This window comes from Myxocyprinus asiaticus, chromosome 25 (assembly GCF_019703515.2).
Source record: "Myxocyprinus asiaticus isolate MX2 ecotype Aquarium Trade chromosome 25, UBuf_Myxa_2, whole genome shotgun sequence".
Taxonomy (NCBI): domain Eukaryota; kingdom Metazoa; phylum Chordata; class Actinopteri; order Cypriniformes; family Catostomidae; genus Myxocyprinus; species Myxocyprinus asiaticus.
In genome coordinates, this window is record NC_059368.1 from 39,027,777 (window position 1) to 39,046,826 (window position 19,050).

The following is a 19,050-nucleotide window of genomic DNA, read 5'->3' on the forward strand; positions in this document are numbered from 1 at the left end:
ATCTTTGCTGCTAATAAGGTTGTCAAGATACCAAAATTTCAGTAGTTGGGACATGGTACTAATATTATTAAAATTTCACAATTCTTGATACCAATTTTGAAACCCCAACGAAAATGAATTATATGCTTTTGAACACACTTTTTTAGCCTATTTAAAAAGTTAAATATCAATATAAATAAATACATTACATTATTTGTTTTGTCAAATAAAGTGCTGCACAACAGCATCAAGGTATAAATGAAAACATTGATGAAAAAAAAATCACTTCTATTCAGTACAACATAGGGCGGTGCTGTATACCGGTACTAATGAAATATCGTGATACCAAAAAATGTAAAATGGTACGATATCATTGTTGTTGTTAATTTCGGTACCATATTAAAGAATGCTGCCATTAGCCAAATGTAATGTAATGTGAGAGTTTTGAGATGAAATCAAAGACTATTTGAAAATAATAAAAAAAAGTCTCGATATGGCCAAGTGTGATCATTAAACAGCAGAAGGATGGAATTTAATTAAATAATATAGTCACATGCACTGCGTGCCACAGAATGAATGAGAGGCTCCGCTCTGCCATCTCCTTCACATGCACAGTCACGCAGGCACGCTCGCACACACACACACACACACACGCAACACACACTACTACTGCTTGATTGTCATGTAGTGTGTCCAATAGTATCCATCTGCAGAGCCGCAGAGCAGTGTGTTTAGTGTATAAATGGCTGTGAACTCTCAAATAGCCTTTTTCACCAGAGATTTTAGCTCGCAAGTCGTGGGAAGTTTGATATAACGAACCCTTCAAAAACAGTAAGAACTTCAACGGTCTTTCAAAATAAAAGTCCCGCTGAAATGAGAGCTTTATTTAACTGGATGCGTGAAATTGAAAAATATTACTACTGTATAAAAGTGTAATATTCAAAGTAGTAGCAATAATACTCATAATAACAATAATATAATATTAAATGGTTATATTATTAGTATTATTATCTGTAAGCAATATCACAAAAGCTGAATACCAGTACTGACTATCAGTATGTTGTGATTCAGCCATGGCAGACTCAGGTAATCAGATTGTTTTCATTTAATGTTTTCATTAATACTGTAAAGCTCTGTTGTGCATCTTTTTTTTTTTTTTTTTTTTTTTTTTTTTTTATACCAAAATTAATTATTTATAAATTATTATATTTTCATTTGATCAAATCTGTACAGTATGTATTTGATTAAACACAATTTGATCATAACATTTAATTAAAACATTTAACACTGAATCCAGAAAAATTTAAAAAGAAATGGCATAATCTTTTATCTATAAGACTTTATGCAGTTATTTTTGTCAATAATTTTCTGTGTAAGTTCATAAATTTTTTTAAAATTTATTTGATGCCTAAGTATCGAGTCAGTATCGATACCGATGTACCAGGGCTGGTCTCGTACCGAAGCCAAAATGTTGTTATCGGAGCAACCCTAGTACAAAAGCACTCTTGCTTGTGAGATACTGCTTAAACATTATTATTATTATTTAATAATCATTAAATTATAATTATTTTAGAGAATATAACATTTTACTACACAGCATTAACATATTTCTGTTGCAAGTTAAATCGAGCTTTTATTTTGACATAAAGGATTTTTAGTTTGTATGTATTTTTGACGGTAGCTTCACACCTCCGGATAAACAGATGTTTAAATGGCCCAGTGTGTGATTCTTAAAGCGCAAAATGCTGCGATTTAATTATTCAAACATAGTCTGTAGGCACTACACGCTTCACAGTTAGTAAGTGCTCTGTTCTTTCATCTATTACAACACGCACAGTGTGACGCTGTTTTTGTGGTGATTTTAGCATATGATCCACGTCACACATTTACTGTTGTGCACAGCACATACAGATAGTATATTTATTTACTTAAATTGCACCCTTTTGCAGTTTAATACTCAGACTAGTACCTATTAAAATTTTTACTAGATTAACTGTGCATTATTTTTTTCCCCAAATGTGCCTAATTTGTATGTGAGCATTTAAAAGCAGTTATGTGTTAGCAGGGTTGGGTTGAAACGGAATATATGTAACGGCATTACGTATTCAGAATACAAAAATAAAGTAACTATTCAGCCCCCGTTATGTTTTCAAGCACCTGTATTCAGAATACAGTTACATTATACAATTTTCGTTGGGTGGAAAAGGAGGAAATGGGACACTTGGGAATTCAACTCAAAGGTATGACTTTAATTAAACAAACTAAAAATAGCTTTTCAGCAACACACTCATTAGGTCACAGTCTCTTTCTGACTGGTAGCTCTCTCTCCTCTCTCGTCGCTGCCATGGTTCCTTTATACCGCTCTCCCCAAAGCTTACTGCAATTAGAAACAGGTGTTAGACATTATCCGGCTCAGGTGTGTGCACCCTTACCGCTTTCTCTCTCCGGACGAACGCTCAACCACGCCCCCGCTGCCACAAATACTTTAAGAATACTTCTCATTAGTAATGGGAAGATCGAATCATTTTACTGACTTAAATCTATGAGTCTCGTTCAGCAAAATGAACGAATCTTTATTCAAGTCATTTAGTTCATTTCGTTCATTTGAGCAGAATTAAATTAAAATGTTACATTTTCAGTAGCCAAATCCCCCCCAACACGTCTACTTACACAAACTTTGATTATAGTCCCAATAAGGAAAAATGTATAATGCAGCCAAGGACAAATTATGAGAAACAGAATGATTAGTTCATCTCTGGAATCTTCTTGTCGGAGTCGTTCGTTCTTTTGTCACTGCATTGCATATACGGCTGTCACGTGACAAAAGAACGAACAACTCAGAGCAGAAGACTCAAGAGGTGAACTAATCATTTCTGTTTCCTGTGTGAGCAATGCATAGCATATATGGATGTCACGTGACAAAAGAACGAATGACTCGGACCAGAAGACTCGAGAGGTGAACTAATCATTTCTGTTTCCTGTACAGCGCTTATGCGGTTTTCACATAACAAACGAATGGAGGTTGCGCAATGCACATGCGCGGCCAACACAAAACGAATGAATCACTCTCTGAGACTACTCGTTCTTCTGAGTCACATAAAAAATCACTATCTCTCATAATGAACACAAATAGGGCAGATGTGAAAGAAAATGCAGCAGCGTGTGAGCAGCGTTACCAGGTTCTCACAACAAATTGGGCTAATTTGAAAACACAATCGCAAGTTAAAACCATAGTTGTGTTTTTGGGATCATTTAAAAATGGACTGCATCACCAAAAGATCTGATGGTAGGCACTAAAGAATGGAAATGTAATGTCTTATTCATGTATAATGATTCCCGTATTGAATATCTGGTAACCGCACCGGCACACCGTTGTCTTAACATTCAGCACGATGTCAGCTGTGTAACAGTATCAATACAGACAGCAATGTTTTTTTCCACAAATATAATATTCGCGCATGATAAATTTCACACGATAGTGTGGATTTGGTGAGTCACATCCACATCAGAAACCAGCAGAATGAAGAACTGTTGAGAAATAGCAGTTATTCACGAAAATAATACTATGAATAGATAAATATGGGAGAAAGTACTGCAAAGACTAAAAGAGGGAAACGAACTTGAAGTAGATCAGAGTCCAAACTATGACAGAAAAACCTCTTTAATATGTGTGGCTTAAAGACATATGGGAGGCTATTTCAGTGTGACACATATTGTAACATACAGGCATATTAATATTTATATAATAATATTTAATTTTGTTTCAAAATGTATTCTACTTTCTCAGTACAATCAAAAAATGGGTTAAGAAAAAGATTCAAATGTTTTTAAAATATTAAAATATTGTAGTTGACCACAACCTGCCTTCTGTTTTTATTCTACCTTCCATACATTTAAAAAAAAACAAACAAAAAAAAAACATTAGTGTCCAACTCCACATCTAATTGAAAGAAACTAGATATTAAAATTCACTTATATTACATAAAAGTGGAGATTTAGTGGTTCAGATAAGATAATAATGACATTACACATAATTCTTCCAACTGAGCTTTGCCTTTATAAATATGTATTCTAAAGGTATTCTTGTTTTCTGAGTATAGTACTTTATTATGTGATGTTTTTGGAATACGTACTGAATACATTTAAGAAAGAGTATTTAGTATTCAGCCCGGAATACTTTCTTAAAGTAATCCGCCCAACATTGTGCGTCAGTCAGACAGTGCAGGATATCGAATTAAGTCTGTGCTCGGTACTACCGGTACTGCATAAATACTGGTATTTTTAATTTTATTTTTTTAGCATAAACTTGGTACTGAACTACCAGTACTTTTGACATTCCTAGCTGCTAATAAACACACTTTTTAATAGAGACATTATAGAATAAAGTGATAGTATAGCTTCAGGAGACATGGATATGGACCTTGAAAGTTTTGGACCCCATTGACTTGCATTGTATGGACAAAAACATATCATACATCCTTCAAAATATCTTTGTTTATGTTCTGCAGAAAAAATAAGTCATACGAGTTTGAGATGGCATGAGGGTAAGTTAATGATGGAGAATTATCCATTTTAGATGAACTATCCCTTTAAGAGAGTAAAATTTGTTACACTATTTTTGGGAGATATAATTGCAGATTTGACATACATTATTGAAACGTAAGCTTGTCAAACAGTTTTTTTTTTTTCAATCTCTCCAGGTGTTATAGACCGCCTTGGTTTCAATGTGTCATACTAACCACTAACCACAAGGCTACTGCTCTGATGTTCACATTTTTACAGATAATTAAAATTGAATACAAAGTTAGCAAGGTGTCAAAAACATATAAATTCAACAGATCAGTTTATATGAATGGTTCGGTCCAAGCATCTCTGGTTTTGGAGTGTAAATATGTGGTGTAAATATGTGGTAATGTTGTAATGCAATCGACCTGCCCCTGGAGTCACTAAGCCCACAGCACAAGCACTCTCTGAATTATAAAACCTTAAAAAACAACATGTTTTTGCACTTAGCAACTTGAGACATACACTGTAAAAAAAAAATAAATAAATAAATAAATTGTGAAATATGGCAACAGGCTGCGAGATTTTTGACTTTTCTCAACAACTGTCTTAATAACTGTGCTCAGTAACATTGCTTTGTTTAGTCAATGTGAATTTGTTTGTTTACTAAATGCAAAAAAAACAAAAAAAAACAAAAAAAAAAACCTGTTGAGAGAACTACTAATTTCCTGTTCAGCTAACTATTAATTCAAAATACAAGAACTTTAATTTTGTCACAATTTCAATTACTTTTACATGAAGTTAACAGTAATCTTTGCGAGGCAAGACAGTACATACAATTGTTTGACAAAAGCCCTATTTGGACAGCAATTATTTTACATGGGGATGTGAGGTAATTCCAGCATTTACAGGGGGTAGGCCGTGATTTTACTGTCGTCCGAATCCGAAATATCTATGTTTTTCTCCCACCTCCTGCGAGAAAATTCCCGGCCAAATTACCTACTGTTTTTTGACAAACACCAAGGTCATGTGGTAATTTAATTACCATCTGAATCCACATCTCTGAGTTTATAATCCAAAAGCCGTTTTGGAAATCCTTTTTGACCACTGCTAAGTGCCGTATGTTTGCGCTGCGTGTGGTAACAGTTCTGTTGGTAATCGACAGTTGTGAAAGTTGGAGGATTGTGTAACAGAATTTTTGAAATAATTCATAATAATAAAATTACATCACCACTCCACCACAGTGAGTGGGAACTCTTAAGTAGAAGAGAAAGAAAAACGAGAGCCAGATCAAAGTAACTTTTGAAATGGTCCATTATTATGGCAGCAATGTAATACAATTTTAATATATCACATTTTAATGTAGAAATGTGTACTATATACATTTATACATAGGGCTTGCATGACTACTCGTTTATACAGGTCCAGCAGTCCCAGAAAAATGTATGGGTTAATGTAATCTAAATAGTTTAATTTCCACCTCCACTTTTTAAACACTAACAGATAATTCCAAATTATGTCCGTCATTTTGATAGATAAAACATATGAAAACCATTTTTATCATAGCTCCTCAAATTTCATTTTAACTATCTTTACTGTCCTTGATATGTGTGGCTTCTATATCTCCTTGCGTGCGCATAGGAGAGATGCGGGTGACGAAATATGCGTACCCCCATTGACAGATTTATTTGGCTGCGTTGATAAACAGTCTTGTCCCTACAGTTTCTTGATTAGTTTAATTGCTCTTCGCAAGTATTTTGGCTTGTTCCGTATGTGAAAATGTACACTGTAAATGTCCACAGCACCTTGCAGCGCGGTTCCCTCATGCTTTAAAATTTTTATTTTCACTTTAACATAATTCCAAACATATTTAAACTCAAATACAGAGGATACAGTTTGTGGATTGATGAATTTTCCAGTGATCGACAAAAAGTCTTGCTTGTCCCCTGTGATTTAATTGTCATCAGAATGCATGAGTTTTATCACAGAGGAGGCATGAAAATGTACTTTTACAGATGTCACCCTGAGAAACAATTACCATCTGAATAGAGCTATACACAATAGACCTGAACACTTAACAAGCCTCAATAATGGTGACAATCAACAAACCTCATTAAGTTAAAAGACTAGCTCCTCACATCACCACAAAACAATTGACTAACAGTGGCAACAAAAAACAATAACACCAAAAATAAAGTCAGAAAACAGCAGAAAATAAGCCTATAACACTTACCGCATAATTTATTCATGTGCAATGCATGCGGGGAATTTGCAAATCAGCAACAGTGTTCAATATGAAACTGATCATTCAAACAACTCTGTAAGGCTAGTTGGGACAACATTTGGGGGAATATTGTTGGTCTAACATATGTTTTTTATGTAGATGCAAAGTAATTCACATTTCACAGTATATGTGATAAAAAAAAAATTTAAAAAAAACATAAGCCGCATAAAATGCAATTTCTTTATTTTACAGTGCAGGCACAGCAATCATGAATGCCTCAGAAAAGGAAAGTATTATTTAAATAAATCAACACATTTACAACTTAGCTGGCAATAAGTACAGCTATCACTCCTAGACCAGCACCACTAATACATCTCCATCTCATTGTGAATTAGATGGTTCCTCCATGTTGACATTTGGCTTGCCAAGCAGAGACGATTCCAGCCCAAACAGCAATCTAACTATTAGAATCTGCAGAAGCTAATTCTAACATGCATTAGTTAATGAAGCCTACTGAGATAATAAGGAAAGCGTGCATTACCTTTGTTTCTGCCTACATAGGAGTTGAAGAGGATCCAGAGAGAGAAAGTAAACAGGAATTGGTGTGTCCACAGGAAGGACAGTGAGAAAGACAGAGACACGGGAAAAGAGTGAGTCATAGGATAAGAGTTGGTTCTGTTTACACAGGCTATGTTTGGTATAGAACTCTAGCTTACGACTTACTTACTGCAGTATACATTTTATACATGTTTTTTTTTTTTTTTAAACTGTATGTAAAACGTCTCGGGTTACTTGACTGTAACCCTTGTTCCCTGAAAAAGCAGAACGAGATGCTGCGCTTGATTCAGCGCTTATGGGAACGTCTTTAGGAGTGACCAGCTGTGAATATGTGTGCAACACGTCAATGAAATTGACTAGAACCGGAGTGGCATGAACATCCAAACTATAAAATCTTAAGAATGTGTGCGGAGAGGACCAGCCTGCCGCATTACAAACATGCTGCAGAGGGGCACCCCCCCGCCAAAGCTTTAGAAGAAGCGACCCCCCCTGGTAGAATGAGCCCTGATGCCTACTGGCAAAGCTTGACCACGTGCCTCATAGACAAGGGCAATAACATCCCTTACCCAATGTGACACTGTCTGTTTTGTGGTGGCCGCCCCCGTTATGGCCCCCATGACAAACGGATAGTTGCCCTGGCTTACGCCACCGGCTAGTACGGTGGACGTAGGCCTGAAGAGCACGGACTGGACACAGTTTGTGAAGTTTCTCCTGATCCGGCGTCATGAACGGCGGAGGACAGAAGGCCTCAAGAGTGACCGGATGTACGGTCGAGAAAGGAACCTTAGGCAGGTAGTCAGGATGAGGATGCAATATCGCTTCCGCCATTCCTGGGGCAAAGTCTAAGCAGGATGGCAAGACAGACAGAGCCTGCAAATCCCCAATTCTTTTTAAAGAAGTGCCCAATTTTTTTTAAAGAAGTGCCCAATTCTTTTTAAAGAAGTGATAGCCATAAGAAAAACCATCTTTAGAGTCAGAAGCTTGTCAGACACCGACTCTGGAGGTTCAAAGGGGGTCTCAACCAGACCCTCAAGGACTATGGCTATGTCCCATGAAGGGATCCTGGTTCTAATGGGAGGCCTCAGTCGCATTGCCCCACGAACGAAGTGAGCGAGCAAAGGATGTTTCCCCAGTGGCACCCCATCAATCAAGGCGTGGCAAGCCAACAGAGCGGCCACATAAACCCTGAGAATGGCGGGGAATGTGCCTACTGATAATTTCTCTTGCAGGAAGTCCCGAACTGAAGCAATCTGGCAGTTAACTGGATCTGCATTACGTGCAGTGCACCACCTTTCAAAGACACCCCATTTATTGGCATAACTTTTTCTAGTGGAAGGAGCCCTAGCACTCAGAATGGTCTCAATAACTTCAGGTGAAAACCCAGTATCCCTCAGTTGGTACCCATCAGGGGCCAAACATGAAGGTTCCACAGCTCGGGCCGGGGATGAAATAATGTCCCCTGTGCTTGAGACAGAAGGTCTCTCCTCTCCGGTATCACCCAAGGCGAGCCGTCGAGGAGAGATATTATCTCCAGAACCATACTCTGTTCGGCTAACGCAGCGCTATCAGTAAGAGGCAAGATCCTTGTTGACGAACACTGGCTAGAACTCTCGGGAGCAGAGAAACCGGAGGAAACGCATACAGGCGCATTTTGGGCCATGTATGCGCCATCGTGTCCAGACCCAGGGGGGCTGGGTGACTCAAAGAGAAGTAGAGGGTACACTGCGCTGTCTGTTGGGAGGCGAAGAGGTCCACCTCTGCTTCGTAAAATCTTAACCAGATTTGTTTCACTACCTCGGGGTGGAGTTTCCATTCTCCCGTCGGTATTTTCTGTCTGGACAGTAAATCCACTCCCACATTCAGGCATCCAGGGATATATACTGCTTTGAGTGACAGGAGCTTGCCCTGGGCCCAAAGAAAAATCTGCCACGCTAGTCTGTTTAGCTGGTGCGACTGCAGACCTCCCTGGTAATTTAGGTAAGAGACTGCCGCTGTGTTGTCCACCCGCACCAGGACATGGCAGCCTCTCAGATGCTGGAGGAAGTACTTCAGGGCCAGAAATACAGCCATCAACTCGAGACAGTTGATGTGCCAATTGAGCTGATGACCCTCCCATTCCCCTTGAGCTGGACGACCACATAAGACCGCTCCCCAGCCCGACAGGGAGGCGTCTGTCGTTAGCAATCTGTGACGGCAAGACGCACCTAGAGTGGGACCCAAGGCGAGGAACCCTTATCTGCCTTCAGGGATTGGCCCTTGGATGAAATCCCCTGGCTTTGAGCCACAACTAAAACGGTCTCATATGCAAAAGGCCCATAGGGATCACAGAGGACGCAGATGCCATGAGACCTAACATTCATTGATACTGAAGAACAGTACGATCTTCGCCTAGCCTGACTTTGCTCAGGGTATTCTGAATGGTCTCGATTCGAGTGGGAGACAGCTGTGCCCACATCATGATCGAATTCCATACGATCCCTAAATATGTCGTTCTCTGGGCAGGAGAAAGAACGCTTTTCTTGTCATTGAGTCTCAACCCCAGAGAAACTAGATGAGCCAAGACAACATTTCTGTGCTGTAATGCCAGTTCTTGCGATTGTGCTAGTATCAGCCATTCGTCTATGTAATTCAAAATGCGGATGCCCTGGAGTCGCAATGGAGCCAGTGCTGCATCCATGCACTTTGTGTATGTGCGAGGTGATAAGGCTAGGCCGAATGGAAGAACCCGACATTGGTAAGCTTCGCCCCCGAAAGCAAACCTCAGGAACTTCCTGTGTTGTGGCAGTATTTCTATATGAAAGTATGCATCCATGAGATCGATCGCGACTAACCAGTCGCGATGTTGAATTTGTGACACGATCGTCTTGACAGTTAGCATCTTGAACTTGAGCGCCTTGACTAAGCGGTTCAAGCTTCGAAGATCTAAAATCAGACGCAATCTCCCATCCTTCTTGGGAACCAGGAAGTATCTGCTGTAGTAACCTGACTCTCTCTCTGGAAGGGGAACATGTTCTATGGCCCCTTTGACTAGAAGAGATTGCAGCTCTTGTGACAGTAAATGTGCTTGTTCCGGTTTCACGGTATTGGGGACCACGCCGTTGAAACGCAGAGGACGGCGAACAAATTTAATTCTGTAGTCCTTTTCTACCGTCTTTAGGACCCACACAGAAATACCCAGCAGTAGCTTCCACGCTGCCAGGTTCTCTGAAATGGGTAGCATTTTTGATACTTCCCATTGAGGGGATGTTGGATGTTCAGTGTCCTGGGCGACAACAGGAAGCATCGGAACACCCAACATTTTGCTGGAAACCACTGCCCCCCGAAACACCAGAGGCGGTGGGGATGGAGAGGTTTCGTGGGGGTGTCGGGAAGGAGCGGGTAAATGTTTTGCGCACCCTGTCCCGAGGGGGACTACCCCAACAAGGCTGGGCGCAAGACCATCATGACTTCTTCTTTTTGGAAATAATGGTCCTGAGGTCTTGCTTTGGAGGCTGCTGAGGGCGACGAGCTGATCCCCCATCTTTACGAGGGGGAGTGCGACTCGCCACACTTTGTTTTTGAACCTCCCTTCTAGGAGGACCGGGGTGAGGCTGGGTGGCTGGCAGCCCCTCCCCCTGAGTGCGGCGAGGAAGGAATTGCACAAAGGCTTCATCGTATTTTTTCACCTCCCGAAACCTGGTGACAACTGTATTCACCAAATCGCCAAACAGGCCAGAAGGTGAGACCGGGGCATCAAGTAGGAATAGTCTGTCCTTATCCTTGATGCCCGTGAGGTTTACCCACAGATGCCTCTCCATGCTGACCAAAGAAGCCATTGAATGGCCGATAGCGTGAGTCGTCTGCTTGGTTGCATGGAGAGATAAATCTGTGGCTCGACGAAGCTCCGAGAATGCTTCGTTGTCGATTGTACTACCCGCACTCAGGTCCTTCAACAGATCAGCCTGGTATGCCTGTAACACCGCCATGGTGTGTAGCGCAGCACCAGCCTAACCTGCTGCTTGATAAGCTTTCCCCACAAGCGTTGAGGTGGTTCTACACAGCTTTGTGGGGAGAGTTGGTCTTTTTAATGATGATGTCGAACCAGGCGAGAGATAGCCCATGAGCGTCTCTTCTACCTGTGGCATCATCGTATACCCCCGTGCCTTAGCACCCACGATAGTCGAATATGTTGATGTCGAAGGCACAAAGATACGGGAAGTATAAGGTTTCCCCCATGAATGAGTCAACTCGTCATGGAGGTCTTCAAAGAAGGGGAGAGACTGATTTTGTGTTCCCTTCCCCTGGCCACCAGACAGACATCTGTCTTCTAGTTTCGATCATTTGGGGTCTCTTTTTCGCGTGGCCAGTCTAGCTGTAATCTGGCCACCGCACGAGTAACCACCTCAAGTAATTCCTCAACCACTTTGTCATCACGTGAGGAACGTTCAGAGGTAGGCAACTCAAAGTCCACAGACCCAAGAGATTCATCGTCCCCCTCATGAACCGAAGAGGCGCCGGGGCGCGCATCATGCGAGGGACAAACTGGATCTGGAGAGAGAGCGAGCGATAGGGACGGACCCGTCTCTCGCTCCTCAGCCAGATCCATACGCGAGCCCCACAATGGAATGGTGGGTGCTGGCTCTTGGAAGTAAACGAGACGAGAGCGCAGCATCTTCACTGTGAATCGCTCACAATGCTCACACTTGCCCCGCTCCAACGCAAGATCAGTGTGCTCTTCCCCCAAACAAACAAAACAAAACTGGTGTGTGTCCGATTCAGCCATAGGACGTAAGCATGGAAACACACACCGTTTGCTTTGTTGATCGCTCATTTTTTCTTTCTTTTGTCTTTTCCACACTTGAATGACAGAGAAAGAGAAAGTTTTCTGCACTCTGCCTGACAAATCTAACTCCTATCAGAAGAAAAATAGAGAGCTTGAGAAGCTGAGAAGCACAAGCACATTACAGAGTGGTCTGGAGACAAAAGACCTGACGACGCACCTGTGGCACATCTATTTATAGCCCCTAGTACTGGCGCATTCTGATGATGTCACCAACAGAGGCTATAAAGGTTCTAGTCAATTTCATTGACGTGTTGCACACATATTCACAGCTGGTCACTCCTAAAGACGTTCCCATAAGCGCTGAATCAAGCGCAGCATTAAGTGTAGCTTTTGACAGGGAACAACCCATTATGCAACAATAAACATTTCAAAAAGTAGTATGTTACACTTATTTCACATGTCATTGCATGTCAATTGCGTCCAGGTATCATCTCAATCATTTTGCATTTATAATTACATTTTCAATTAAATTTTGTGTAAAGATATCTTAATTTTAAGCGATCCAATCAAATAATCTCCAAATTATCTCATAATTATTATTCCTGCATGTCAGTGGCGTCCAGTTATCATCTTAATTAATAATTAATCAATCATAATTATTTTGCATTTATAATAAAATTTTCAATTCAATTTTGTGTAAAAATGTCTTACCTTTTGGCAACCCATTCAAATAATCTCCAAATTATTATTTCTGCATCTTAGTGGTGTCCAGTTATCATCTTAATAATCAATTAATCAATCATAATTATTTTGCATTTATAATTACATTTTCAACTAAAGCTGAAGTACAGTATGTAACTTTTTCTGTGTTAATATACTTTCTCCTATCCCAGCTCAATATGCAGAGACAACTATTAGTAAGCCATTCATATGTTAATTTTCTCAAAAACTGTAAGCACTGTGTTTCTGTTGCACTGTTGCTCTGTTTGTTTTGAGCATCCCACTTAGACCTGCCCCAACAACTCTACTCAACTAATGGCATGAGTTGGGGGCAGGACTGTCTCTTTGTTTGACCAATGACAGATGGGGGTGTATTCAGAAAGTTGTTTTCAAAACAAAGTTTCTTTTTGCAATTCCGTTTAGTGGTGCTAGTGGCACAGAAATTACATACTTCAGCTTTAAACTTTGTATAAAAATGTCATAACCTTTGGCAGTCTGATCAAATAATCTCCAAATTAGGCCACACACACACTTATCCTTTTAAGTTTGAAAACTCAGTTTTCAGTTCCATAACGTCATGTTTTCCCAAAGTATGCGGTTTTTGAGAGCGTTTTCAAAAGTCTTCATTTTCAGTGGAGGAAAATACCATTCCAGTGTGGATGAGAGGTGTAAACGTTGCAAAATCAATGCATTTTTAAACAAAAACCTAAAAGTGTAGACGTGGCTTAGAACAAAAGAAACATAGCAGCTATAATTACTTAGCGCTTTACCAGGACAAGCCAAGTGCATTGCAATAGGATACAGCATTCCATGCAGTGTGCTTTGCGTAGTAGGTCATCCGATGTAATATATGCATAGGCCTACATAAGATTTTCATACTGCACATACATTAAACATAACATACTGTATACTACAGCATTAGTAAGAGTAATATATAAGTATACGTTTCCAAACATAGCCAAATAGACGTTCAGGACAGATGAAATAAACATGCACTTTAGATTTTTGCCTGCATGCTACAGTCTCGTTTTGTCTTAAAATACCCTGTAGTACTGAATTAATGTGCATTTCATTTATTTCCAGCATGTTTGCATTTCTTAAACTAGCTCAGGGACAGACTTTGGCACAATTCCTAGTTTGGCTCTTGAAGTGGATGTGTTGATTTACATAATCGGCTATATCTTTCTCTGTTAGGACTAACCTTTTCTGTATCTTGTTCAAAGCTTTTCATATCAGTACACAAGCGCTTGAATGAATGACATGTAATGGGAGTCATGTCACTACGTCTGTCCATCTCCACTGAGAACACAGAGAAATTGTCAATTTCTGTGCCGAGTGACCTTAAATATAGTAGGTCATAAGCTCAGTTTACCAACCAAATTGTACGGACATAAAAAATAGCAAGCAGGGGCAAAACCATTGCTTTTGATCATTCATTTACCACACACAAATAGTAAAACCTAAACGTGTTCAAAAGGAGTCATTCAGTTAAAATACCCTTTACATCTTTTGTACAGCATTCATTCAGAGCGGAGCTGTCACTTTAGCTCAGGGATATATTATTTATAGGTGCATAGCAATTCTTCCAGCAGATGAAGATGAGATCTGAGTAATGTGGTGTGCAGTACTGTAATCATGTACATCAAGGGTCAGTTGGCACTGTTGCACACCAACGGATGACAGATGAAAAAAAAAAGTTACGACATCATGTGGTTCATTCCCAGGAAAAAGCACTCCTAAACTGACAGTTTCACTGCAGTATCACAGAAAGACATTACGTAATTCAGTAAGAAGACATGCAGCAACCTTAAGAAAAGAGCCAATCAGAACGCATGATGCAATGCAGGGAGTGGCATGCACGCGTAGTTCACAACAATCGAAACACATTTGAAAATGTTCAATGAGAGAATTAAGACAGCATACCTTGCGGAGACTTCACCATATGTGCAAACCCTTGGGGAAGAAAATGAAAGTGACAGAAAGAGAGAAAACTTGAAAACACCAATACCAATTTTGTTCAGGTATTGTGACCACGCATGGTTTGCTGAAAGACAAACCATGGCTATCACACTAAAGCTGAAGCTTTCTGAAATAATAATAAACAAAAAGCTTCTCATATAGAAAAGAGCTTGAAGGCATTTTAATTTCCCTAATGTAGAGAAAATGCATTAATACATAATTTCTTTGTATCAACAGATGTCATTAGGCACTTTCACACATGTAGCCTTAGCAATAACTGTATAAGCAATTTTCCACTTAGAGGTCAACAGGAACCATTGTTGTAACATTGAATATAAAGTAAATTGTTTCATTTTTATATATGTAAATGTGACAATTAATGTCATGTAAATCATTCAGATATGTCACATATATAACCAGAGCTATAATAGCTCAAATGAAACATTAATAGTTTAATTTTTACCGATAGCTCGCAAGCTACAGGTTAGTCTACTAGCTTAGCATACTACTAGCTGATTAGCCAGCTGGCTTAGCATACTACTAGCTGATTAGCCTGCTGGCTTAGCATGGTGCTAGCTGATTAGTCTGCTAGTTTAGAATAAAACCTGCAAGTTTCTACACTACCACTTTTAATTATTTGTAGACAACGCTGGAAACTGACAAACAAAAATACTATTACAAGGATCACCGGAAATGCTTACTTGATTTTCGAGAACAAGATATCACAATAATTCCATTCGTTTTTTTGAACAATTACATGGGGCCAGTGTTAATTTTCAAAGTTTGGACTTAAATTTGTTGTAAATTTGTTAAGTTGTATTACTTTAATAATATTTTTTGTCTTTTGATGAAAATGTTGCTTAAATTTGTGTTTGACTTTCTTCTGCTGAACACAAACTGAGATTTTTAGAAGAATATTTCAGCTCTGTAGATCCATACTATGCAAGTGAATGGTGACCAGATCTTTAAAGCTCCAAAAATCATATAAAGGCCACATACAAGTTATCCATAAGACTCCAGTGGTTAAATCCAGCGATATGATAAGTGTGGGTGAGAAACAGACCAATATTCAAGTCCCTTTTTACCATAAATCTCCACTTTCACTTTCAAAACCTGAACGAATGTTAATGTGAAAGGGAAAGTGGAGATTTAAAGTAAAAAAGAACTTAAATATTAATCTGTTTCGTACTCACACTTATCATATCGCTTCTGAAGATATGGATTAAACCCCTGGAGTCTTACGGATAACTTTTATGTGGCCTTTATGTGATTTTTGGAGCTTCGAAGGTTTGGTCACCATTCATTTACACTGTACGGACCAACAGAACTGGGATATTCTTCTAAAAATCTTTGTTTGTGTTCTGCAGATGAAAGAAAGTCATACACATCTGGGATGGCTTGAGGGTGTGTAAATGATGACAGAATTTTCATTTTTGGGTTTTTGAAGATCCAGCATGCATTTTGCATCATTAATCTATTAATTAATAATTAATTTAAATGCAAATTGTGTTATTTATGTGCCTCTAGTTGCACCAAACAAGAATACAATGTTTGCTTGAATGTTCACTCAATCAATGGTGTGAGAAACTCATTTGACAATGGACGTCATTTTTGCAATTTGGGTTGGTACCGCTAGTGAGGCATAACTTACACACTTCAGCAATAAATGACAATTGATTATGGAAATTTCAGAAAATATAAAGGAAAAGATTGCTTACTATATTTACGGCAAATGATATCAGAGATTTTGAACAATATTGTGTTTGTGGTGCGTGAACGAATAAAACACAGAAACTATTTGTGTGTATAACAATGTGGTACCAATGTGGTGCCATTAAAAGTTAGTCTGGTAATTTTGAAGTTATTTAACAGATTTCATGTGTGAAAGTGACGATTAAGTGAATATAACATTATTGTAATTCTCCTTAAGAGAGTCATCTGTGAGTTTATATATTGATAAGTTGAAGCTTAAGACTAAACCAGAACTTACCAGGAGGTTTGTTGACAGCTTTTGAGAAGATGGCACAAAGGGGAAGCAAGACAGAAAGAGTTCAACTGTTAGACACCCTTTTTTCACTTTGCATGTAGGCTGTCATGCAAAAGTTCTATTTAGCTGTTAACAGACTGATTTGTCATGCAAGGGTGCTGTCCCTGTGCATGCCTGCTCAAAAATAACCCTGTGGAAGGAAAAGTCTGTAACATCTGTTCTGTTTTCTCAGAGAAACAGATAGACATTATTGTTTCAAATCACCCCATCACATTGAGAATATGGCTACAGAGATATTTTACACCAAGTGTCCAGAATGCCACAGTGTTCCTCACATACTTTGGATGAGACCGTAAATCCAAGCAGGTTACTAAACCAGCTGTCCGCTGTGGACCACATGGATTTACGAGGTTGTGAGGTTTGTGCATTTCTGGACATGCCATCGACCCAAAGAATTACTCTCACTGAAGACTCCCTGTTTTTGTGTGTCCATGTGAATTTTTGACAGTACTTTTTTTAATGGCCTCATTTCAATGAATGCACACTGATTGCAAGATAATTGCAAAAGAACATGACAGTTCAGTTGTATTCAGGTAAAACTAACCTTCAACCAGATCTCTGAACCATGCTAAAGAATATCTATATATTATATTATCTTTCCACTATATTGTCAAACATTTTAAAGTAAAAATTAAAAGACTTCACTGAGCGGGGCCTGGGTAGCTCAGTGAGTATTGACGCTGACTATCACCCCTGGAGTTGTGAGTTCAAATCCAGGGTGTGCTGAGTGACTCCAGCCAGGTCTCCTAAGCAACCAAATTGGCCTGGTTGCTAGGGAGGGTGGAGTCACATGGGGTAACCTCCTCGTGGTCACGATTAGTGGTTCTCCCTCTCAATGGGGCGCGTGGGAAGTTGTGCGTGGATCGCGGAAAGTAGCATGAGCCTCCACATGCTGGGAGTCTCCACGGTGTCATGCACAATGAGCCACGTGATGAGATGCGCAGACTGACTGTCTCAGAGGTGGAGGCAACTGAGACTTGTCCTCTGTCACCCGGATTGAGGTGAGTAACCTTGCCACCGTGCCACCATGAGGACCTACTAAGTAGTGGGAATTGGGCATTCCAATAAAAAAAATTAAAAAAACTTTTCAAATACTTGGAGTGGTGGTGGTGTAGTGGACTAAAGCACTGAACTGGTAAGTGGAAGGTTGTTGGTTCAATCCCCACAGCCACCACCATTGTGTCCTTGAGCAAGGCACTTAACTCCAGGTTGCTCCAGGGGGATTGTCCCTGTAGTCAGGGCACTGTAAGTCGCTTTGGATAAAAGTGTCTGCCAAATGCATAAATGTAAATGTACTTCACTGAGCTAGGTGGAGCTTTCAATGGAAAAAGATTGAAGTGTTTTCAAAGCTGCAGTTAGTGAAATAAAAGCAAAACAATCTTATTTAAAGATACTGTAAGCATACACACTGGATGAGAAACTTAATGGGTTTTGCTTCATTGCCAGTTTCAAAATTGACACTGGAAATTGAATAGCAACCCAACACAGTACTAAAATTGTTTATTGTACAAAAGGAATCAAGCAGCATGTACAAATAAACAATGCTATCATCAAGCATTATCAATAAATTTTGAATTCCATGAAACTTACTAAATTTTATGCTGCCTTCACATGCAAATAACATTTTCGTAAATACAAGTTGCCCATTTAATGGAAGCACGAAATTGCCCTCCTCAAATTGCTAATGACAACTGGGAACTTGGGAGATCATTTTGATATGGTAGAGAGGAGAACTGTTTCAGTAGTGAATGGTAAGTAACTTTTAATTTTTCAACTTGTTAGCTGTCAACATGATCACAAGGGAAGTCAACATGTTGCTACAGAATTTTCCTGTACCCTAACATCAACCTCATTCTGCCGAGTTACTGACAAGCGCCATACTCTATCAGATATATTTTAACATCAATTCAAATATGTTTAACATTTCCTGAGGTTCCACTGATTACATCAGCATTACATCAGCAGCCTCAGACACATGGGTTTGGGTCCCGCATGGAAACTATGAAACAATCGCGTTGATATAAACAAACAAAAAAAACATTTGGATCTGACACATGCCCAAACATTCAAAAACAATTTCGAATTTCAGTAAGCACAGACTGATTTTAGCTGAGGAACTTTAGACCTACAGTTGACGAATTCAGTTAAATCAGTCTGTAGCTTTTGCAATTTCATATTAATATACAGTATATCTGTAACCATTTGGTGCATAATGTACATGTTTTGCACAGAGATAAGAGCATGTATTGGACAAGAATTCCATTATGCCAACCGCAAAGAACCTGAACGTGACACGCA

At 39.4% G+C, this 19,050-nt stretch overlaps 1 protein-coding gene across 1 annotated transcript in view; it reads right to left on the bottom strand.

Moving 5' to 3' along the window:
- The window catches only part of LOC127415771 (neurexin-3b-like), a 558,207-nt gene that overhangs the window by 515,754 nt on the left and 23,403 nt on the right, over positions 1 to 19,050 (bottom strand). The window contains exons 3-4 of the mRNA XM_051654668.1: positions 16,696 to 16,713; positions 14,670 to 14,699 (exon numbers count right to left, since the gene is read on the bottom strand). Coding sequence (XP_051510628.1) covers positions 14,670 to 14,699; positions 16,696 to 16,713 — 48 coding nt within the window. The remainder of the gene's footprint in view (positions 1 to 14,669; positions 14,700 to 16,695; positions 16,714 to 19,050) is intronic.